This window comes from Hordeum vulgare, chromosome 4H (genome assembly GCF_904849725.1).
Source record: "Hordeum vulgare subsp. vulgare chromosome 4H, MorexV3_pseudomolecules_assembly, whole genome shotgun sequence".
Lineage (NCBI taxonomy): Eukaryota > Viridiplantae > Streptophyta > Magnoliopsida > Poales > Poaceae > Hordeum > Hordeum vulgare.
In genome coordinates, this window is record NC_058521.1 from 18,890,045 (window position 1) to 18,913,585 (window position 23,541).

General features: G+C 46.1%; 3 protein-coding genes across 3 annotated transcripts; 2 read left to right on the forward strand and 1 right to left on the reverse strand.

Moving 5' to 3' along the window:
- Positions 1 to 4,121: 4,121 nt before the first annotated feature.
- LOC123447497 (threonine dehydratase 1 biosynthetic, chloroplastic) lies at positions 4,122 to 10,550 on the forward strand. Its single transcript, XM_045124105.1, has 9 exons — positions 4,122 to 4,565; positions 6,271 to 6,450; positions 6,526 to 6,795; positions 7,052 to 7,258; positions 7,770 to 8,018; positions 8,092 to 8,165; positions 8,323 to 8,440; positions 9,715 to 9,849; positions 10,103 to 10,550. Exons 1-9 carry the CDS (start codon positions 4,137 to 4,139, stop codon positions 10,256 to 10,258), a joined length of 1,818 nt encoding a protein of 605 aa, XP_044980040.1. The 5' UTR covers positions 4,122 to 4,136; the 3' UTR covers positions 10,259 to 10,550.
- A 3,503-nt stretch (positions 10,551 to 14,053) lies between these two features.
- LOC123447498 (phragmoplastin DRP1C) lies at positions 14,054 to 20,671 on the forward strand. The gene is made up of 16 exons (XM_045124106.1): positions 14,054 to 14,327; positions 14,441 to 14,504; positions 14,589 to 14,693; positions 16,305 to 16,406; positions 16,609 to 16,659; positions 16,761 to 16,822; positions 17,154 to 17,244; positions 17,384 to 17,448; positions 17,526 to 17,720; positions 17,810 to 17,929; positions 18,069 to 18,139; positions 18,315 to 18,540; positions 19,319 to 19,369; positions 19,489 to 19,717; positions 19,944 to 20,083; positions 20,310 to 20,671. The coding sequence occupies exons 1-16, from the start codon at positions 14,193 to 14,195 to the stop codon at positions 20,433 to 20,435; spliced, it is 1,833 nt and encodes a 610-aa protein (XP_044980041.1). The 5' UTR covers positions 14,054 to 14,192; the 3' UTR covers positions 20,436 to 20,671.
- Positions 20,672 to 21,772: 1,101 nt separating this feature from the next.
- LOC123451050 lies at positions 21,773 to 22,719 on the reverse strand. The gene is made up of 2 exons (XM_045128065.1): positions 22,277 to 22,719; positions 21,773 to 22,173 (listed from the first exon to the last, which is right to left on the reverse strand). The coding sequence occupies exons 1-2, from the start codon at positions 22,598 to 22,600 to the stop codon at positions 22,000 to 22,002; spliced, it is 498 nt and encodes a 165-aa protein (XP_044984000.1). The 5' UTR covers positions 22,601 to 22,719; the 3' UTR covers positions 21,773 to 21,999.
- Positions 22,720 to 23,541: the final 822 nt, after the last annotated feature.

Below are 23,541 nucleotides of genomic sequence, written 5' to 3' on the forward strand. Positions count from 1 at the left end.
AGGGGATTGGAGAGGTTTGAAGGAAATTGAAAAGGAATTTGACTTAGAGGGTATTTAATCCCTCACAATCTCTCTTAATCTCCTTCAAACCCTGTGCACCCGAACAAAGCCTTAGGCGGCGTCAGCTGAAAACTGTACCGCTCTGGATGCCACAACCTGGCACAAGATTTGCCGCTTGGCTTAGGTCTATCTCCAATAGCTGTAAAAAAAAGCCTCTCACACTAAAAATTCGATGTTTTTGTGTGACGGAGATAAAAAAATAACATTTCGACACACGTGTAAAATAGAGCGCGCATAAGAAAATGTCAGCGTCCGTGCTGTAAATTTTGGACGCACTGGCTTCTGAGCTGCATATTTAAAATGCCGATTGTGCATGTTGGCTGCTGTAGGTGGGTCCATCAAATTTGACGCCATGTTTTTGTACATCTGGAAAACCCCTTCGTCGCTTTCATGCGCAAAAATGCTATTTCGGCGCTGCAAAAAAAAACGCACGTCTATTGAAGATGTTCTTATTGATTCCTTCACACAACAATTTTGCTTCTTGTATCGACGAATTGAAAGAGACGTCAAATCGTGTTCTGTGTTTTTTTCTGGAAATTAAATTGTGTACTACTCCCTTCGTCCCAAAATAATTGCCTCAAGTTTAGTGTAACTTTATATTAGATCTAGTACAAAGTTAAGACACTTATTTTAGGACGGAGGGAGTACTTGATTCGGAACATTTTTCTTAAGAGAATTGTCGTTGTTTCGTCCCAACAGATGTCATGGGATGGCTTTTCGAGTGTGGTTAGAGCGAGAGGGCGTCGTCGGGCTTCGGAAGCAGAATTAGGGACAAGCGGTGTGAGACACATTCAGGTTCGGGGCCTTTCGTGGGAAGTAACACCCCTAGTCCTACCTGATCTAGTATGCGATGAGTAAGTAGTATACAGGTGTTCCTTGAGCTGTGTTTGGGAGGAGGAAGAAGGAGCTAGCTCTCTCTTCTTCCCTCTCTTGTGGGGGTGTGTCACTATGGGCAGGGGCGGAGCTGCATGGAGCTACCCTGTTGCACGGGCAACAGGGTCAAGTAGCTTTTTACAGGTAGTTTAGCACTTGGATCAAGCATGTATATAAGTGCATCATGCTAAACTAGCAACGGTGTACATGGTAGATGCAGATGCAGCTCCGCCCCTGACTATGGGGGGAGATTATAACTGAAGGTGATCAAGCCCCTCTGCATGGGGGACTAAGGGGGGTTTTATAGGCCAACCCCCCAGCTTACAATATTCGAGTATACTGGAAGCACGCCCCGACTGGCAGCCTCCCTTGATGGCCGCAGGGCTCATCGGCTATGTGGTCTTGTCGCCTGTGGGGCCTGCCAGCTGCAGGCTCCCGTCGATGTGGGGTCCCGTCGGCTGGTCGTTCCCATTGGTGTGTGACGTTGACGCCACAGGATGGCATGTACCGCGCGGCCACTGCGCTGCCTTGCCCGGCTGCGGTTGGCAACGGTCAGCGGTACAACTGCCTCCACTATAGCCACGCTTTGTCGGCGTCATGGAGTAGGTGACCGCACGCCGGCTACAAGACCGGCCCGCCCGGTCAGGGTGAGCGGTACCCGCAACACTGTTGCTTTGCCTTGGTCGTGTCAATGGATCATGTAGCCATCCACCCTCTGTGAACGACCTATGTAGCAACATGGGCCTCGCTAGGGGAGGTCTTATCTTGTCGTTGCACGCTGGTACGAGCGGATTGAACGGGTGTTGACTTGTCGGCCAGCTACACCCACGACCGGTTGGAGGGGCAGGATGCCGAGCAGCCGACCCGTGGTCTGGGGAGCCAGCCATCGTGGGCAGCCAATCAGACGACCAAACGACACGAAGGGGGGCAGCCGGCTTCAATGTTTCAGAAGCGGTGTTTCCCCTGCTTTGGTATACCCGGGGTCATATCCCCGATAGTAGTCCCCGAAGTCGACGGGGGTCTGAGTTTTTCGATGAACGGGGGCCAGCGGCTTCCCCCTCTTTGGAAATGCGCATCGTGGGAGTGGAGGACCACCCAGCTCTGGCTTGTGGATCGCCACAGCTGGATGACGCTTGAGATCATGCGATGCCACTTCGGTTCTCGCATCATCCTGGGCGCGCCATGCCAACCCACAGAGCGGGCGAGCCTCGCCCCACGCGCGCAACAGGTCGCCACCGTAGGTCTAGCCAGCTAGTCCTCACCCCATGAGCGGGATCCTCTACGGGCAAGGCCCGACGGTTGGGATCCTGGCCACGTTCAAACACGCGCGTATGCCGTGGGGCCACGATGGGTCGTAGGTGCAGTTAATCCCCACGTCCCCACGTCTTCCTGCCCTTTATTAGGGAGGGGGAGAGGAGAGACCGAGGCAGTTAGTGCTTGCCTCCCCCCCCCCCGCCGTGGCCCGCTCTCGTGCACGCAACGCCTCGTCGCCTTCTCTTCCTTGCGCCCGCGGCGCTCCCTGCCTCATTCCCTCCCTCCACGCGCCCGCAGCTCTGGTCTCCGGAGATTCGTTGGGCGTCGTCGCGTCCCGTCTCCGTGCCGTCCTCGCCTCGTTGCGCCCGTCGAGCCCAGTCCGATCAATCTCCTGGCACACCCTGCTTGTTCCCTCCCCCACTCATTAATTCCTGATACAACAGTCGCGCTACAGAAACAACTGCTTTGATTGTTGCAATCGTGTGACCATTAATTCCTGAAGCTACGATCGCATTGCATAAACAACTGCTTTGACCGTTGCAATCGCGCGACAGAGCAGCACCTTTCACCATTGCAATAAAGTTGTTGTTGCAGATTTTTTGTAACAAAGGACTCGTTGCAGAAATCTTTGCAACACATATCTTGCTGCAGAAAACTTTTGCAATGAAGGTCTTGTTGCAGAAAAACTTTGCAACAATGGTAATGTTGCAGAATATTTTGTCTTCGCCTTCGTATGGTGTTATGGAAGAAATGTTTTGCAACATGATTGATGTTACAGAAAATCTTGCAACAAAGAGGAGGTTGTAAAAAAAGCGTCGCTTTGTTTTCCACGAGCTCTGCTAGATGGTGGTGACAGAGGATTGGCGTCGCCCGTCCCCGCCTTCATGCCGTTGCCGGCGAGCTCCACGCCTTCTACCAGCCCGCCTCGCTGTTGTCCTCCTCTTCCTTCTATTTTTTTTTCGTCGTTCTCTGTCTATCGTCGCACAAGCGTCGTGCGCTGCTGTCGTCGCGGTCCTCGTCGTGAAGCTTGCTTCCAACCTCGCTGAGCCGAGCCCTCGTCGCTGCCGTCGCGGTCCTCGCCGTGAAGCTTGCCTCCAACCTTGCTGGACCTCGCTGAGCTAAGCCCTCGCCGCCGTTGTCGCGATCCTCGTCGTGAAGCTTGCCTCCAACCTCGTTGGACCTCGCTGTGCCGAGCCCCCGCCGCTCGCGGACGTCCCCGCCTCCTTCCCGTATGCTATCCTCGTCGGATACAGCTGGAATCCTCGTTGTCGCCGCCCTCCCCGTAGCACGAGTCTCGCCCCCCCCCCCCCTCGCTCCTGGATGTCCCCGCATGTCATCCTCACCGGATCCGACGAGATTCGACTGGAATCCTTGCCGTTGTTGTCCTTCCAGCCGCACGAGTGTCCACCGTTGCGAACTCTCTTTTCTAAAACAAAGGCTCAGTTGCAGAAAACGTGGACACAGAGGGGCTTGCTCTCGACCGTATGATGGAGACCCAATCCGACGAACACGGAGGCGGCGGACACTCGCACGCGATCGGTCGGCTCAACGTGAGCTTCTTCCTTTTAATTAACATTTTTTTGCTTTTAATAAACGAGATGGTTTAAAGGGCAATCAATGAGACGAAATGAAGCCCCCAAGAAATATCCATACGGTACTCTTTTTGTTTTTTGATGATGACCAAACTTGGAGCTCGAGTTAAACATGCTTTTTTCAGCAGCAGCATGGGTCCAGTCCAACGCCGAGCGCGAGAAGGACGGCAGAAGCGCCAACAAAAAGGGGCGCCCGCGCATCCCCCAGATACGCCGAGGGCACGATCTCGGCCCCACCCACGCACGCACGTACGTCCACCTGCCCACGCCACATCACCACATCCCGCGACCCAACCCCGTCACGCGCTCCCCCGAAACCACCTTCCCCCATCCCTCCCCGCTGCACCGAGGAAAACAATGGCGGCCGCCGCCACCTCCTCCCCGCCCGCGGCCTCCTTCCGCGCCGCGCCCCGCAGCGGCCGCGTGGCATGCCGCCCGCCCGCGAGGGCGGCCGCGTCCGCGGCGACGACGTCCCCGGAGGCCGCGGCGCCCCTGAAGGCGGACCTCTCGCCCTTGGCGCCCGCGCCGCTGATGCGGGTGGCGCCCGAGTCGCTGCAGGGCGCGAGCGGGTCGCTGGTGGGCGTGCCGCGCCGCGGGAACGGGGCCGGGGAGGAGGACGAGGAGGGGGGCGGCGGCCTCGACGGGCCCGGCGCCATGGAGTACCTCACGGGCGTGCTCGCCTCCAAGGTCTACGACGTGGCCGTCGAGACCCCGCTCGAGCGCGCCGCCAAGCTCTCCGACCGCCTCGGGGTCAGCCTCCACATCAAGCGCGAGGACCTGCAGCCGGTAATCAATCAACCAATCAATCGCCACCTTATTATACATGAGGAGGTTTTCGAATTTTCGAATGGTTGTGCTCCGGTAGAGCTTCCATTCCATCGGTGTGGCTCTTACTTTTACCCTATTTTGCCTGTGACGTTTACTGTTTAGATACATTCCTCGCGCACCTCCGCGTTGACGCGCTGTTGTTGTCATGCTTTCTCGACAACGATGGAGGTTTCAGACGCTACTGGAGTAACCGGACTTCCCATGCTCGATAGGGCGTTTGATTTTGATAGGGGGTTAGTGTGGTGTTTTGGTGATTGGAGATGGTGTTCATCAGCGCTACTGTAATGTAATCGGAGATTGCGAGGTCGCCGCAAGTTTAGGCGCCTTGGTTTATTTGATTGAAATGGACCACCGCGTCAGGGGTCTGTAGTACAGTGGCCACACCAAAACATGATTAATTAATTACTTCAGCGCCCATTTCTTCTATCCCAGCGCTTGCTCTTGCAGGGGAGAGGCAGAGCACCCCCCAGCTTCAGAATAATCATCACTTCATCAGCTACTTTGCACTGCAACCATCCAGAGCTAGTAGCACAGTTTTGAAGGGGGGCATTGTTCCACATCCCCCTCTCAGAAAGTGCTTGCAGAAGTTAGTTAGCAGATGTTGGCCTTGTTAACCTCCAGTTGACAACAAGGATTCTGTCATCTTTTTTAGCAGGATTACTCTCAGCTGATCCATCTCCCTCTTTGAAGGGCGCCTTCCAGTTCCTTAGTGTCACCACTATGAGCCTCCACCCCCGTTTCATAATACTAACCCGGGTCTGAGTGCTATGTTATTTCTGCAATTCCAGACACCCCACAGAACTGCTGCAGAACTGACATTGTATATATTAAACATCTTATTAGTTGTTATTTAACCAGCAAGTAGCCACAGACAAAAAGGTCAGAAACCTGAATACAGGTAGCCTGTAACAGCAGCTATTTCTTGCCAACTCAACCTATCTACAATACAGTAAAAAGGTAGGTGGCCCCCTGATTCAGTTTCAGAACAGTGCACACATTCAGGGTTTTTCTTCATCCCTTTTGTAAAAAGTTGCCCCTAGTCATAATCCTGTTCAAGAACATTAATCACAGGAAAACCTGAATCTTAGGGGGGATTTTGCGGTTTCCAAACAGCCGGAACAAAAACAGGCACAGCTCCTTTGAAATTGATAGTCTTATATAGAAAGATGGAAGAGTAAGTACCATTTTCTTCATACTTCCGTAGCACAGAATCTGCATCAGAATAGCAAATACTACTAGCAGTATCTTCAAGCTCAAAGCCTCAAACCATTGTTGCAGCCGAGCCTGTGCACAAGTTCTTCTGAAAGTGCATTTAACCTGGATACCATCCCTGGTCTCAGCTACAACTGAGTTTATTTGGTTATGAACTTAATATTAAGATTTGGTGAACAATGGCAAGTTTAGGGCATGTGGAGGTTTGCGCCTCATCTGATATGTCAGATCATCTAGTGTTATTATGATTGACATAAGGATATCAGAGAGACGGATAGGGGTATCCTAGGTGCATACTGAGAACTTCATCTCTCATGCATATTTTTGATTTATTGTTTGCCAAATGCTTGATTTTCTACTTTTTGTGTTCTTTTTATTGTACATGTAGCTGTTACCGGCTTCGTCAATGGCTATTTACATACCTAGGTAAATTTGTTTCTTTCATGCATAGGTATTTTCATTCAAGTTGAGAGGTGCATATAATATGATGGCAAAGCTCTCCCAAGAGCAGTTGAACAATGGTGTTATCTGCTCCTCTGCTGGAAACCATGCTCAAGGAGTTGCTCTTTCTGCCCGGAAACTGGGCTGTGATGCCGTTATTGTCATGCCTGTGACAACACCAGAAATCAAGGTTATCAATCTCATGATGTTTTACATGGTATATTTACGTTATTATCACCAGCTACTAACATATAACTTGATCCAGTGGCGATCAGTGGAGAGATTGGGTGCGACAGTCGTTCTGATGGGAGACTCATATGACGAAGCTCAATCATATGCAAAATTACGGTGTGAACAGGAAGGCCGAACATTCATACCTCCTTTTGACCATCCTGACATCATTGCTGGACAAGGAACTGTTGGCATGGAAATTGTTCGCCAATTGCAAGGTCCATTACATGCAATATTTGTACCTGTGGGAGGTGGTGGATTAATTGCTGGCATTGCTGCCTATGTGAAACGGGTCCGCCCTGAGGTTAGCTTTCAAGCTCAGGAGTATTTTCTTCTTCTATGAAAAATCTCGCAAGACACCTAACCTAAGTAAATTGTAAATGGCATCAAAGTAAATGGCTTTATTTTAAGTGCGCTTTGAAGGTTCAATTGTTTTTATCCAATCGGCTAATTGTAATCCTTCTCCAGATTGAACTCAATACATCATTTGGTTACATTGGAGTACAATAGTCGTGTTCGGGGTGTCACTTTCTTGTATGTTTACATACGTTCTCGTACAGGTCAAAATAATTGGAGTAGAGCCCTCAGATGCAAATGCCATGGCATTGTCCTTGTGTCATGGCCAGAGGGTCGTGTTGGAACACGTTGGAGGGTTTGCTGATGGTGTAGCTGTCAAAGTTGTAGGGGAGGAGACATTTCGCTTATGTCAAGAACTTGTAGATGGCATTGTCCTGGTCAGCCGAGATGCTATTTGTGCTTCAATAAAGGTGAGAGTGGTCGATTTATTCTATGTCTGCTCTGCCTTGTTATGTTAAATGTATCTGTTACTGAACAGTGACCTGCTTTTGTCACTGTAAGTCTGTAACTACTCAATTTACTTGAATAACTCAGCATACAATGCGCAAGGAAAAAAAAAGAAGAATCTCTACTTTCTTACTAAATTTTCTGTGATCCAATGGTCTGTCCATATAATCCACCAGCAGGAGAACTTTCTAAAGTTACATGTTTTAATCACTCTCTAGTGGAGAAGGTGACCTAGTTTTCGAGCTTTCTATTATTGCTGTGGATATTGATATTCAATGTATTTTTTTAATTTACTACGCATAGGTATCCTGTTAACATTGCTGAAAAGTAGGATGCTGGAAATTATCACACAGCATTTTGTTCTGTTCTAATCTCGCTGCCACCATGCTTATGGACTGTTTATGCTACATTGCTGTGGATGTTCTGCGCTAGCAATGTTGTTCATACTGAAAATGTTGTTCTTCGAGGGTGCAGGATATGTTTGAGGAGAACAGGAATATCCTTGAACCTGCTGGGGCCCTTGCCTTAGCAGGGGCTGAAGCTTACTGCAAATACTATGGTTTGAAAGGGGAAACTGTGGTTGCAATAAGTAGTGGTGCAAATATGAACTTTGATAGACTTAGATTAGTAACTGAGCTTGCTGATGTTGGTCGAAAACGAGAAGCGGTATTAGCTACATTTTTGCCAGAGGAGCAGGGAAGCTTCAAAAAGTTTGCGGAACTTGTAAGCACCATGATTTTTCTATCAACACATAGTAGTTTGTCTATTTGTTTTCTTATGATTTCTTGTTCTGCAGGTTGGCCGGATGAATATTACTGAATTCAAATACAGATATGATTCTCATGGAAAAGAAGCCCTTGTCCTTTACAGGTACTCAGACACCAATTTCAATATTATTGTTTATGTACTGGTTTATCGTTTCTTGGTTACCTTTTCTAGAACCTTGATGGGACAAGAATACTCATACATAGAGAAGGTACTTGATACATTCTCCTGACTAATCTATATGTTTTTTTTTGTATTACAGTGTTGGCATCTATACTGATCATGAGCTTAAAGCAATGGTGGAACGCATGGAATCGTCAGAACTTAAGACTGTGAACCTTACTGACAACGATCTCGCAAAGGACCACCTAAGATACTTTGTAAGTTCCATTTTTCTGCCACAATGATAGACTCGCATATACCATTAACACATTATTTTGGTACAGTTGACAAGTAACTACTATGAGTTATATTATGGTCATATCAAGGTTTACTTAATAAATATTCCATTTGCAGCATGCTAGGATGATTTGCAAACTGTTATAAAAGATAAAATGTAATTTTTGGGTGAATTTGAGCTGAATGGATATAATCAATTCTACACTAATTATATCATCTTTCTCTCTAAGCGTCGTATATCATAATGTGCAAACTTCATTAAATTCATTCTGTCCTTGTTAAACATCTTCTCACTATTGTGCTCTTCTCTGCTTTGCCAGTTCTGGAAAACTAGGTCTATTGCGGTCAGATTATGTTTTTCCCACTAATTTTTTAGTGACCATGCAGGGGATACTGCACTTCAATGCATTAAGAAGGGAAATGAACTTTACAGCACCTAGTACAGAGCATAACAAAATTAAAAATGAAGATGACCTAGAAAACTGTACAAGGAAAAGAAATTCTAGAACGGCACCATGATGACTTGAACCACCTTCCACCGGTCAGCTCTAAGCTACCTGAGCTCCCAGGTCCTTCGCTCGGGCAAGCCACTACAGGGTTTTTTTCTTTACTTGGCCGTGTATTTTGCCATTAAGAAAGTGACAAGTACCCTACGCATCAAAGATGACTCATAATTGGGTGGTGGGGTTGTACAGACCTCTCACCAACTGGGCTAGGCCTAGTTCCTTGTGTATCATGAGTAATAGGAACAGATATATAAAGCCATAGCCCTATAAATATGTATATATTCTTCGTATATACCCAAAGGCTTTTGTTGAAACATTTCCTTTGACGTGTCTGTGTAGCTCTGTGTGGAAAAATAGGGAAAGAAAATTGCAGAACAGAAGTTATATTGCATTCTTTTTGTGTGCATAAAACTACTGTAGAGATAAGTATGTAATTGGGCAGCACCGCAAGCATTCAACATATTGGACATTCGATCCCTTGTTTCTTTCTGTACTTCAAACCCTGCTGAGATATTTCAAGAAATAAAGAATGAAAATCCTGTGAAGTGTTGTGGTTTTGATGTTGCTTTGTAAATATAAATGTTAACATGAAAAGATGTAGAGGGTGTGCAAATGATTGTGTTGATTGCGTACGGCTCAAAGAGTTGAATTAGCCTATTCTATTTATTTTAATGTCCTTTTGGCCATTTTGTATTAAAATGATGTACTGTATGTCGTTGTCTTATCATCCCTTGAATACCTATTTTCAGATTGGAGGCAGGTCAGAAGTAAAAGACGAACTTGTTTACCGGTTTATTTTCCCAGAAAGGCCAGGTGCTCTTATGAATTTTTTGGATACATTGAGCCCCCGATGGAATATCAGCCTTTTCCATTACCGTGCGCAGGTATTTTATTTGAGCTCTGTTGTATGCAATCTTATAGATCTGACAATATTATCATATTGCCACCTGCCTTGAAATTAGAAATGAATGAAATCTTCCATGGAAAATTAATATGTGATCCAGCAAATGCAAAGTTGTTTGGGACACACGGATTGTTACAGTAGTATGTAGCCAAACTATGCAAAATTATCCTTTTCAGACCGTATAGAAGAAGCTGCAAAATGTACACATTCGGTGAGCTAATTATTTTTGGCAGGGCGAAACCGGAGCAAACGTGTTAGTTGGCATACAAGTGCCGCCGGAGGAAGTTAATGAATTCAGGAGTCGTGCCGACAATCTTGGGTATGAATACATGTCTGAGATGAACAACGAGATCTATCATCTCCTTTTGCGCAGCCCCAATAAGGTCTGATCTCTGGTGCGGCTGACTCTCACCAATCCAACCAATGGTTAGTGTGGCTTACCAAGGAAGGCCCAACGCTAGGTAGGATTGTTAGCGTGGCTTGCTCTCTCATGTTGGAATAAAACCCTTGTCATACCTGTCTGCGTAGAATTGTTAGTGTGCCATTTGTCGACAAGTTATTTGTTGTAGTAATGTGTGGTGTATTTGCTCTGCGCTTGCGGGGCCAAATCTCTCGTTTTGTAAGCTTGTGAGGCACCAAGAATTCATGAATAATAATAATGATAGAGATGATGCGATCCAAGATCCAATGTTGTCGAGAGTTGCGTCACACTTGGATCATCATTTGATGCCTTATTTTTAGGTATCTCTCTTGCATAGATGTAGATGTAATGTATGTTGAAGAACATAGATGTAGTGTATGCTGCCAGGCGAATCTGCAAATTTTCATTTAAAGATCATTGTTGTCCTGAAAAGCTCCTGTATCGTTTTCCTTTTGGATGGGAATTTAGTAGCCTCTGTCACCGCCTCGCCGGGGTTGATCCCCTTGCTTGGATCTTCCCTTCTATGGCCGGTTGGGTGGCTGCTGGCTCGGCGGTCTGGTTTGGCTTGGCTGTGCGGCGCTCTGTGGCCGTCTTCTCTTTGTGCTTATGCTTCATTCAAGCATGTTTGGCCCTCCTGGTGTTGTTGGTTGTTGCTGTCATGGCGGTGCGTGCGCCCCGTTCGTGGTTGCGGTCTTGTTCTGCCTGGTGCTGCAGGTCCTGCCATAGATAGTCGTCGCTCCATGCCAGTTAGTGCTCTGCTCTGGGTTACTTGGGTTTCATCTCTGGTTGTGGGTGGTAGGCGTCCTTCTTGTTTGTTTGTGGCGATGAGGTTTTGGTTTGTGCCATCTGCAGCGACGTAAGTGTCGTGCCATCAGTGGCGTTGTAATTTTCATTCTAGTGGTCGTGGTGTTATGCCATCTGTGGCGTTGTAATCTCGTTCTTAATGAATTACATGCGTGCATGGCTTGAAATTTGGTAGCGTTGCTCTTATAGCAACTCCAATGCACCGACCCATTTTGCCCATGGGTCTGTTTGGGTCGCGGTGAACGAAAAAGTCGACCCAACATGCCGATTCAAACGGATGTGCGTCCATTTTTCGTCCGGTCGCGATTCATTCTCGATGTAAATTTGGACGTCATTTGCGTCGTCGCGAACACGCGCCTCTCCTGCTTACTCCTTCCCTTGGTCCGCTAGTCGGCGTCATAGTCTCTCCTTCTTATCCCCTTCCCCCACCTGCTGCCCGGAAAACACACAAACCCTATGCCGACGACCCCATTTTCCACCGGCCACGCTAGCTCTTCAGCAGCAAATCCACCGACAGGGTGCCTCCTTCATCCTGGTGCGGAAGGCCTATTGATGGATCTGCGGTGGTGGTGGGATTTGGTGAAATTTTACGCATCCTGTCGGCGTGATTTGGTGAATCCGACCGTCGGCGGACTGCGCTTGCCATGGAATGGCCGGGTGCCTGTCCACCAGGTCCGGGCAATCCCTCGGTGCCACATGCAGGCACTCAATCCATCTAGCCGCTTGGGTCTGACCCGTCATAGGTTCGCCGGCAAGGCCACGGACGGTCGTCGCCCTGACTCGACGTTGGCCAAAAGCTTGCCGGCATGGACAAAAAATTGGTCGACGCGTTAGCGCACGGTCGACCCGTTTGCAAAATAGGATGGACATGCCGACCCAAACGGACAAAAAATGGACAATACGCATGTCCGTTTGGGTCGCTTGGTTGAAGGTGCTTTTAAGATGACATAATAGGATGCATCCTCGAATGAGGCTGAGGATGTACCCACCCCTCAGTGGCTCAGTGTGATTCCGATACTCCGACAGTTCAGCTACGTTTAGTGTTCACTTTACAAGATTTGCAAGTCATGGTGTAAGAGCCCGCCAGAGGTCTATAGCATCCGCGCATGTTTGTTCGGTCCCACTTATCAACAAAGACGACGAGGCCCGGAAGGTGGAAGCACTAGATCCAGCCTAGAGAAAAGAATTCACGAAACACTAACAATGATCATATGTGTTCATTAATAAAGAGATGTAGGTAGGATGTGGGGAACAAGGCAACCCACTCGAGGGCCTAAACCTGGATAAAACCACCGTTTATGTTCATCTGTCGGCTAGTTCCCTTCAAGCACCACCCTCTCCCTTCTTTCAATTCAAAAGAGTTATATAAGGTGAATGGACCATTATTCATCTACAAGAGCCCTTTGATATACAGAAGAAAGACAACATGTATTGTACTACTTTTGAGTCCATTGTCTCTTCCACACGATTTCCGTCTTCTTTCTGAGTTTCCAATAATAAATTAGGATTACCAAATAGCAAGAAATTATCCACTCTCTGAGTAATTATTTTATATATACCGAGCTTCAACTTCCCAAGCTTACCCCTGAAAAGGTTCAGTGTGTTGTAACAAGTTGTTCATTCCGTACAACAAAAAATACTATTTGCCTCGGTGTCAACCTTTTAAATTTTTCAACATATCTATACAAATGTTCGTCGGTCGGCTAGTTCTCCTTTTCTCTCTTTGCCTTCGTCACTGCTTCATCACTCCGATTGGTACGCCACACTCCTTCGAAACTTTACGTCTCCGTCACCTACAGTGTTTCACCCGGGTTCCACTCCGCTTCCCCTCCATCGCCATTCCACCCTCTCCTCCGACCATCCCGCCAAATACCATATGTACTGCTATACTCATCATGCCCAACAACTGTTCGGTGAATTGTCAAAGCTACAAAAATTGTCCCTTGTTCTTTCAAGCAGCATATTCAGATTTAAAGTACATATATGAACGCTATGTTGAGTCGTTCGACGAGGAGAGGACTACACAGATGAAACGACGATGATACAGACAGTCCTTGAAGACTCGGAGCATGCAGAGAAGCATGTTCTGAGTTTCAAGGATTTCACCAAGGGTCATCGAGTGCTCGACCGCAACAGGGCGTGCTGCCATTTGGCATTGATGGATGATCCTATCGAACTTCCAAACCATAATTCAGCCATACTTAAAGAGTTTATTCAAATACATCAACAAATTCCGCATTGAGCAACTCACGAGCAACTGAAAAAAGACCTGATTGGGCATCTGTCGGTAGCTAAAGGAGACGACAATGTTGTAATGCAATATTCGAACTTTTAAAATTTAAACTACTGCTACATTCGAACATTTAAACATGTGTAGTATATGTATGCGTCTATTTAAACGTGCACACTTTAAAAGAAAACACGAGGAGGCCAGATGTATGCCGACAACATTGTACCACCGACTTCCGCATCCGTGTCATGAGTCCCGTGTCCGCGGACGGATGCGGGAGAAGCCAAAAGACCGTACTCCATTTGCGCTTCCGAGCCTCCATCCCCACCGTTGATTTCAGACGCGAGGTGTGCCCAGTGGAGAGGCCGTTGATTTCAAACGCGAGGTGCGCCCAACGGAGGCACAGGTGCTGCTCACGCGTCACGCACCGGAAAAGCTGGGCCCCACCCGCCAGCCGTCGGTCGCCCCGCACCTCGCTCGCACGGAGCTGGAAGCAAACACAGCACAACACAACCCACAGCCGAGATCCAACGGCTCCGGCTCCCTGCACCCGGTCCACCAAAACCCACCACTCACCACGTCCAACCGCCACGCGCTCCCCGGGCCCCACCCGCAGCCTCCCGTCCCACCTCCCCGGGGGCCCACGCCCGGCGCAGCAAGGCGCGGTCCACCCAGCTCGCGCCCCCGAAGCCGCATATAACCACCGCTTTTAAAATCCTTTTTAGCTTAACCCATTTTCCTCGGCTCTTCCTCCTCCTCCCTCACTCCGGCAGACAGATCCCAACCCCCACCGCCACCGCCACCGCCACCGCCACCGCCGCCGGCGACCACCGCACGCGGGGAAGCGGCCGGAGGGGGCCCGCCCGAGATGGCGACGATGGGGAGCCTGATCGGGCTGGTGAACCGGATCCAGCAGGCGTGCACCGTGCTCGGCGACCACGGCGGCGGCGCCGGGGGGTCGCTCTGGGAGGCGCTGCCCTCCGTCGCCGTCGTCGGAGGCCAGGTACGCCACCGCCCCCGCCCCCGCCCCAGCTCGCCCCCCAGATCCGCCGGCCCCGCGCCCAGATCTGCCCGCCGGACCGCCCACTTACTACCTTCCTTTTCTGGTGTCTCCAGAGTTCTGGGAAGTCGTCGGTGCTCGAGAGCATTGTCGGGAGGGACTTCCTGCCCCGTGGATCTGGTAATCCCGTCGCTGGATCGCCATTTTTGTTCAAAAACTAGTCGGTCCTGGGTCGCTGATTTGCGTTATTGTTGGCTTGATCAGGGATCGTGACGAGGAGGCCTCTGGTGCTGCAGCTGCACAAGACGGAGGGCGGCCAGGAGTACGCCGAGTTCCTCCACGCCCCGCGGAAGCGCTTCTCCGACTTCGGTAAGGGACCTGTGCTCTCCGTTTGTGCTTGCTTGTAGTTGTAGCCCAGCAGCTTGCTTGGTTTCTTCAGTTCCAAATTTTAGAGTTAGAGCGTTGTCAAAAGATGTTTTCAATTGCAATTATAACCGACACAAGAGTACATGTGAGCAAGCATTCTGCATTCCCTAATCATACTGACTGCCTGAAACCACATCCATTATTATGTGAACGATCTATCTACAAACAAGATACAATTAGTGTAAACACTGCCTGCCCTGCTATCAAAATATACGTTCACAATTTTTATGTCAGAACATGCAACCGTCGTATCTATATCGGCCAAAATATCATAGGCATACCACATGATTACTCCACGCCCCACGGAAGTGCTTCTCCGACTTTGGTAAGGGACCTACGCTCCCGTTGTGCTTGCTTGCAGCCCAGTAGCAATTACGTAAACATTGCCTGCTCTGCTATCATATATAGGTTCACAATTTTTATGTCAAAAGATCCAACCGTTGTATCTATAACGGCCAAAATATCATAGACATACATGATTACTATGTGAACCGTCAACCGTGTAACATTTGCCAGTGACTGAGCATATTTATGTGTTAAGAGTTGTATTTTGACTCTGTACCAGAGTACTCATCAACAAGTAAGCAATGAAAGAAGAATGTATAGTACCATCTCTGTTTTTGAGCCGCTCGACTAGTCGATGAGCCACACTTCCAGGGTCGACTCGACCTCTCGACTCGACTCTTGGGATGAGTCGAGCGACGTGGATTCTGGGCCGAACGACTCGTTGTTTTGGGCCCCACCTGTCATATTTTTTTTACTGTATTTGTTTGCCCACCCCCCTGGAAACCTAGATCGAACCAGTCCAACCCCGACCCAACCCTCTACTTGGCAGCCGCCACCACCCCTGGTTTGCTGATCGTCTCCACTCCGCCCCTTCCCTCCTCCCCTGGTTGCTGCTGCTCAACCCCTCCCCCTCCTCCCCTGGTTGCTGCTGCTACTGGTCTTCTCCTCCCCTCCTCCCCTGGTTGCTGCTGCTACTGGTCTTCTCCTCCCCTCCTCCCCTGGTTGCTGCTGCTACTGGTCTTCTCCTCCCCTCCTCCCCTGGTTGCTGCTGCTTAACTCACGTCGACTCATGAGTACCATACAACACATCTTAGAATCATCACAATGTATGAATACTTTGAAGGTCCATGCAATATGAAAACAGTTACTCCCAATAGTACATCGTGAGCATCTAGTACTTTTGTTTTCCTCATACAGCAAACTTAGTTATTTGTAGAGCTCAACCGATGAATTACATTGCTTTATCTTTTCTTTTAGTACCATGAACAATAGCTTCAATTTAGAAAATTGGGCAATTTCATTTCTGGAAGAATTAACTGTATTAGTTTGTGAAAGCATGTGAACCAATTCATGGTTCCTGGCAATTGTACTTGTTAATCTCTGGGCTGTTCACTGTTATTTAGCATGATAATTGTGATGTTTATTTGGTTGTTTATTTTATTATTAGTGTTAGACATCAAAACATATGTGATCATTGATCTACTCTTTTGTTTGTTTGTTTGTATTGTGGTGATTTTAAGTTATTTTTTTGTTAAAACCTTAATGCAGCTGCTGTTAGGAAAGAGATTGCTGATGAAACTGATCGCATGACTGGAAAAACGAAAGCAATATCAAATGTTCCTATCCATTTGAGTATATATTCTCCACATGGTAAGACTTGGGTATTTGTTTAGATTTGCTGTTGTGTATCTTAGTGGTTACTTTTCATATGTATAGTTTTTCTTTTGGCAAAATGTGTTGATGCTACTGCACTATATTGCCGGTACTCCAAAAGATTTCTATGTGCTAATTAGATATGTAGTTTGTTTTTTACCTTTTGAACTGCTTTAATTTGGCAACCTTCTTTGTGCAGTTGTTAACTTGACACTTATTGATCTTCCTGGACTGACGAAGGTTGCTGTAGGTAATATTTCAATTATTGACTTAGCTGCTTCTTCTTTGGTTAACATAAGATTCTTTATTGCATTATTATATAACTATCCTAACTGCAACTATCTACTACAGAGGGGCAGCCTGAGTCTATTGTGCAAGATATTGAAAACATGGTCCGGTCTTACGTCGACAAGGTAAAAGTCATTGCTGTGGTTTGCTATACTGATTAGGCTAAAACGTGAGTAATGCTTAGAACTGGCATAACATACCAGGGAATATTCATGAAGTAAAATGTAGCTCAAATAAACATGGTATTACAATGGTGCTGTATTGGCATTTTTTTCTCCCTTCTGGGATGGGTATGATAAATTAAGAACCAGTCTTAAGTTTGCGTTCATTCTTGCTCTCTTGCTATATTTATATTGTGATTCTTATTTTTATTTACACGAGGCAAAGATGATTGACCATACTGTTGATCAAAATCTACAACTTTCTTGACCTATTTTCGTTGTCTGGAAACTTCAGCCAAACTCTATCATATTGGCCATCTCTCCAGCAAACCAAGATATAGCAACATCAGATGCTATCAAGCTTGCTAAGGACGTGGATCCTACAGGTGCAGTTTGAATTTTGTTCCTGCAGCATTTCAAATCTACTTTGCATAAAACAAGAATTATATATGTAGCTTCTTTTGTTATCATGCCAGGTAATCTGGCAGGTTTCTTCTTTCTTTTGACATCCTTTTTCATTTTCAGGTGAAAGGACCTTTGGAGTTGTAACAAAACTTGATTTGATGGACAAGGGTACCAATGCTATTGATGTATGTGGTTTTGCAATTGCTATGAACTCATCCTCTATGGGCATATCACTTAAACTTCCTATCTTAATTGATCTTAGGTACTCGAAGGGAGGTCTTATCGCTTGCAGCACCCCTGGGTGGGCATTGTCAACCGTTCACAGGCTGATATCAACAAAAATGTTGACATGCTCGCAGCACGTCGCAAAGAACAAGAGTACTTCCAAAGTAGTTCTGATTATGGTCACTTGGCACATAAAATGGGTGCAGAGTATCTTGCTAAGCTTCTGTCACAGGTTAAGTCATTTACTCTTGCTGTTTGCTTTGCCAAAATTTTGAATTTTGCATAAACTGTTTGCTGATGTACTTCCATTTATTTATCCAGCATTTAGAGGCTGTGATCAAAGCCAAAATTCCAAGTATTATATCAATGATCAACAAGACAGTTGATGAAATTGAAGCTGAGTTGGATCGACTTGGTAGGCCAATTGGAGGTGATGCTGGGGTAAGAACAACCATGCTAACATAAAAGCTGAAAGTAATTTGCGGCACAGCTTGGAATGCTTGTTTGCAGTGATGTTAATGGCATATTCCCAAACAACTTCTATATAACATTTCTCTTATACATTTAACATAATCAACAGGCACAACTGTATACGATATTGGACATGTGTCGTGCATTTGACCGAGTTTTTAAAGAGCACTTAGATGGCGGGTAAGATGTTCAACTAGCCATTTTGTACATGTGACTTTTCTTTTTATAATGATGCCTTGTATGTTCATAAAGTGCCATTGCTAGATAGATGGTGAAGATACTACAAGCATGCTTTTCCTTTTTTGTTTCAAAGAATGCTTCTGATAATTTACCTTTCATTATTCATTGTTACCAGTCGACCAGGTGGAGATCGCATTTATGGTGTCTTTGACCACCAGTTACCTGCAGCATTGAAAAAGCTTCCTTTCGATAAACATCTTTCATTGCAAAATGTTCGGAAAGTCATTTCTGAGGCTGATGGTTACCAGCCCCATTTGATTGCCCCTGAGCAAGGTTACAGAAGACTTATAGATAGTTCACTCAGCTACTTTAGGGGTCCGGCTGAAGCTTCAGTTGATGCGGTATTTTTTTTAATCCATGGCTCCTCTTGAGGCTCCTTAATGTTTAAGCAACTGATATATAAACATACCAACTTAACTGATCTTCTCATGTAGAATCTAGGTTCTAGCCTATGGTATTTATTCATTACTAGGACAGTCCCCGTGCGTTGCAACGGGATATAAACATTCTAGTACGTTCGCTTGTGATTTACCTGCCCATATTAACGCGATTGTGTAAATAAATGTTTATTAAATCCTACCCGTGATTTACCTTATATTTTGATGAGAACATCCGTAAGTAAACTAAAGTGGAATAAATTCAGAAGATAAGTAAATTAAGGTTATTGATTATCATATGGTGAAGGTTGGACAAAGGGGTGGTGGGAAGGAAAGTGAAATATGGAACCTTACATTCTTTTTAAGTAAGTAGAGATAAAGTTAACTCAGGATATTGGTGGACTATGAGCAACTTCTGAACTAGTATAATAGGGACATCTGAAGTACGTATGGAAAGATGTTATTTCGTGTGATTATCTTGATTAATTCAAAAAGGCATGTATGGATGTTGTATGTGAAGTAACATAGCAGGAAACCATTATCTTGTTGAAGTACTGAACGTCGGAATGGTTTAGTAAGTTTGTTCCATGTTCAAATGTGGAAGCAGTGTGAGTAGAGCGGAAGTGGAATTTTCACATTTCTCTTTTTTTGACATAATATGGAGGATATCTGATAGCAATGCTTGTTTGGGAGCATTATTTTGTTAGCTACATGCACTTGCTGATGGTCTCATAATTTGTAGGTCCATTTGGTATTGAAGGAGCTAGTCCGAAGGTCGATTGCAGCAACAGAGGTGAGTGCTATTTTTTAGTATTGGTGAACTTTGGTTATGGATGAGTGATCGCCGGGCGTCACTCTTGCCTTGGACTGTTTCTCGTTTCTCATATATCATGTCTACCTTGATTATTCCAGGAATTGAAGCGTTTCCCAACGCTTCAATCAGATATAGCTGCAGCAGCAAATGAAAGCCTAGAAAGATTCCGTGAGGATGGCCGCAAGACGGTTATTCGTCTAGTTGACATGGAGGCCAGTTACCTAACAGTAGAGTTCTTCAGGAAACTTCCTACTGAACCAGACAAAGGAGCTAACAATAACACTCCGGCCAACGACAGATATCAGGATAACCATCTTCGAAGAATCGGTAAGTTAATTATATTCAATCTTTTCAAAGGGACTATTGATCAGGCAACCGTTTTAGAATGTAGGATCACTAGTGCTGTAGAACCTTGGGGCTTGGAATAATTGCACATGATGGACAGGCTCGCTTTATGCATCTTGATGTTAGTGTGGATAAATTATCCATGCTAACAGAGTTCGACAACAGTTTACAATATGCCTGTATCAATGACATCGTCCCTTTATTTCAGGATCGAATGTATCATCTTACATCAACATGGTTTGCGATACATTGAGGAACACGATTCCGAAAGCAGTCGTGCACTGCCAAGTGAAGGAGGCAAAAAGAAATCTGCTCAACCGTTTCTATGCGCATGTAGGAAGCAAAGAGGTATGTTTTTGCTAACTACTTACTGAATCTACTATTTTCGCACATAAATACAGAGATGTTTTACCCACCCACCAGTCAGTGGCTAAATGTGAAAAATTTCACCAGACTTTAAGTTTGCGTATGTTAACCTTGTGTTGATTTGCATTTGTGTAAGTACAGCAAGTCGGGTAGAGTCCTAAACCACTGGTCTCATTCTCCTCCATTTGTCATTGCTTCCATCACACAGAAGAAGCAGCTGAGCGCGATGCTGGACGAGGACCCCGCGTTGATGGAGAAGAGGGATTCCCTCGTGAAGAAGCTGGAGCTGTACAAGTCCGCAAGGAACGAGATCGACTCGGTTGCATGGAAATGATCTGATCTGATCTGATGGACTGTTCGTGGCTGGAACAGATAGAACGTTTGTAGTAGCGACGCTCCATTCGTTTTGCATATGCTTTGTACACGGTCTTTGTTGCCGAGTGTTGTTTTGTGGCTACCGCCTAGACGAGACATGGACAGACGCAGTTGCTTCCTTGGGCCAACCATCCTTTGGCCTCCTGTATGATCCGTATCGATTATATTGATGCAGATGATGTATTCTTTATTCAATTGGTGTTTTGTCATGGCCCTCTAATGTGACGTGCCCTCTGAATCTCTGATAGACATTTCAGTCTATGATTCGAAAATGCTAAACGGAGGCCCAGCTCATCGAGCACTTAATTTGAAAATTTTGAAGTTCATATTTTTTATGATCCAACATGTTTTTTAAAAAGAATTACACATGTATACTTCCTCCATTCCTTTATATAAGGCCACAAACTCATATTACAGATACTAGGACAAAATTTAATGACAGGTTCGAAAGTTAAGCTTTTTTTTTGTTAACCGGAATTATTAATACGTTGCATGCATGCAACGAATGAGTGAGAAGAAAGTAGTCAAATGTCATTATGAATACATACATGCAATTATTAAACAAGTTATTAGTACTCCCTCCCTCACGGTTTAAAAGACACAGTTAGACTTGCGTACGTTTTTAAAATAGACAAAGACTAAGTCACGTTGCATTTATTCCTAGCAGCTAAGAGCAACTACAATAGTACAGCTAGCTGCTGGCTATAAGCCATTGTCATGTCATCTATAGCCCATCTTATAGCCAGCATGTACAATAGTTCATTGCAAAAGTGTACTGCTTCTTCATTATATGGTCCACCTTTCATACTCACAAAATGCCTAGGAGCACGTGATAGAGCTGGCTCTTAGCTAAGAGCCCGCTTACCTTCTCTCTCCTCTTCTCTTTACTCTAACTAAACAAAAATATATTAGTTTATTCCTTATAGCCAGCTGACTCTGCTCTATTGTACTTGCTCTACTAGTACTTCGTTGTATTATTTCTATATGCATGTGTAGTGTGAATGCTATTTTTAACTCATTTCACAGCCAATCAATAACCATCTAGGTCCTAGAGAATTTGCATGCACGCTTTTTAAACCGGAAGGAGTATGAGGAAACATTATTAATGTTACCTCGATTACTGCTGATGGCCTTATATAGATGCAAAATGTATTTTTCATAGTGGCCTTGTATAAGAGAATGGAGGGAGTACATAGGAACATAATGGGCACGACACATGTGTAAATTTTTGGGTCGAAATATGTTAAATTGAGAGCTAAAAAAAAAAAGAAAGTGCGCCTTTTAGCACATGTGTAGTTCATCGAAAAAAAAGTACATGATCTTTTTTTTTTATACAGCTCGCAATTTAAGGTATTTCATCCTGAAATTTTACACATACACCTACATCCTCGTATACATGTATATAATTTTTCAGGAATCTTTTGGAACTGGATTTTGATTTTAACTGAAGTCTTGATGGAGCTCGGCCGCCAAAATGCCCTACTCCCTACAATCCCGCCACCATGATTTTCGCATGATTTTGGCTATTGGAGGCGGCTCTTGAATTCCTCCCATGGCAGGCCCTTCTCGAGGTAGTCGATGTTGGTGGGGTCGAAGGGCCCCCTGACCACGTCGACCGACCGTATGACGGCCCGCTCCGGGAGCACGCTCATGGCCGGGTCCGGCGCCGTCCTCCCGCTCAGCCTCGACGAGAAGCCCTGCCACCCACCACGCAACACAGCAGCAATTAGCAATGCGCTCCGAGGAGGAGCACGGCCGGAACCTCACAAAGTGTAGTGTATCCGCCATCTGATCTGGTACCTTGAAGACGAGCACGGACTCGAGGTCGCCGTCGACGGCGGCCGTGACGAGGAGGGCCAGGTCGCGCGCCCCCTCGCTGTAGGCCTCCAGCCGCGCCATCTCCTCGTTGTGCCCGTACTCCTCCTCGTCTTCCTCCTCGTCTTCCTCCTCGTGCCTCACCCGCCTCCTGGCGCCGCACGCCCACCGGGCACCGGCAGAAGCTAGAGCCAGGCCGTGCGGCCGCCGCGGCCGGGACGGGGAGCGCCGGAGCGCGCGGTGGCGAAGCAGGAGGCACGGGCCGGTGGACGGCGAGACGCTGCCGGCGGCGGCGCAGTGCAACGCCATGCTCGTGCTGCTGGGGCGCGGGGAGGGAGATAAGGGGCAGCACGAGCTTCTTGGTCGTATTCGTGGAATACCCAACAGTTTCCACGCACGCTCCAAACATTGGCGAGTGGCGAGGAAATCATCTGCCGCCAACTCAACGCGGATAACCAAAATGGACCTTATCAAATACTTGCGGACACGTTCAAACTTGTCCACGGACAATGTCCGCCCCTTTGCCACATTTTGTTTTTCCTAAATAAAACCAAATCAAGACATCCACTTTCGATCACCTTGACAAATGTATATTTACATCAGTAGCAATCTAACATCCATTTTTTATCACTCTGATAAATGTATTTAGATCAATAGCAATTTAACATCCGCTTTTGATCACTCTGACAGATGTATTTAGGTCAATAGCAATTCAACCGTACATTTAAATCCGAAAGCACTCCCTAAAAGATGTCCAACAATAAAGAACATGGTCAACAAGCTCTGTAAATTCATCGTCCTTCCCGTCCCTTAGCTTATCAACTTCTTCATAGGCACTGACTGATTCACTTGCTTTTATTAAGTTTCATCCAACAAATGTATTAGCGCGAGGGGCTTCCACTCCGTCGTTTGGTACAACATGCACACGCGTTCAGGTGATCAACAAATCGCAACATTGAGCAAATCAACAAAATGGACAATACGTAAAGCAACAATAAGTAAAACTAGCAAAAAAGGCCTATGCGTTGCAACGGGAGAAAAAAATCATAATCTCCAATTGTAATAATCGCATTGTGTTCTTAAAATTTTAGGACATTTCTTAAAATGCATGAACATTATTTGAATTATGATGAAAATGGCAAAGTATGTTTTGTTAATTAATGACAGCATATGCATAAGAACATTATTTGTATCTTGCTAATATATGTGTTTGCATTTGAAATCTACGTGAAATCTTAATTTGGTTGTAA

Excerpts from the sequence above, each read along its gene's own strand:
- LOC123447497 (XM_045124105.1), top strand. The coding sequence starts at position 4,137 with ATGGCGGCCGCCGCCACCTCCTCCCCGCCCGCGGCCTCCTTCCGCGCC. Across the intron at positions 4,566-6,270 it reads AGCGCGAGGACCTGCAGCCG|GTATTTTCATTCAAGTTGAG; the intron begins GTAATCAATCAA and ends TTTCATGCATAG. Across the intron at positions 8,166-8,322 it reads GAAGCCCTTGTCCTTTACAG|TGTTGGCATCTATACTGATC; the intron begins GTACTCAGACAC and ends TTTGTATTACAG.
- LOC123447498 (XM_045124106.1), top strand. The coding sequence starts at position 14,193 with ATGGCGACGATGGGGAGCCTGATCGGGCTGGTGAACCGGATCCAGCAG. Across the intron at positions 14,328-14,440 it reads TCGCCGTCGTCGGAGGCCAG|AGTTCTGGGAAGTCGTCGGT; the intron begins GTACGCCACCGC and ends TGGTGTCTCCAG. Across the intron at positions 19,370-19,488 it reads GGTCGATTGCAGCAACAGAG|GAATTGAAGCGTTTCCCAAC; the intron begins GTGAGTGCTATT and ends TGATTATTCCAG.
- LOC123451050 (XM_045128065.1), bottom strand. The coding sequence starts at position 22,600 with ATGGCGTTGCACTGCGCCGCCGCCGGCAGCGTCTCGCCGTCCACCGGC. Across the intron at positions 22,174-22,276 it reads AGTCCGTGCTCGTCTTCAAG|GGCTTCTCGTCGAGGCTGAG; the intron begins GTACCAGATCAG and ends GGTGGGTGGCAG.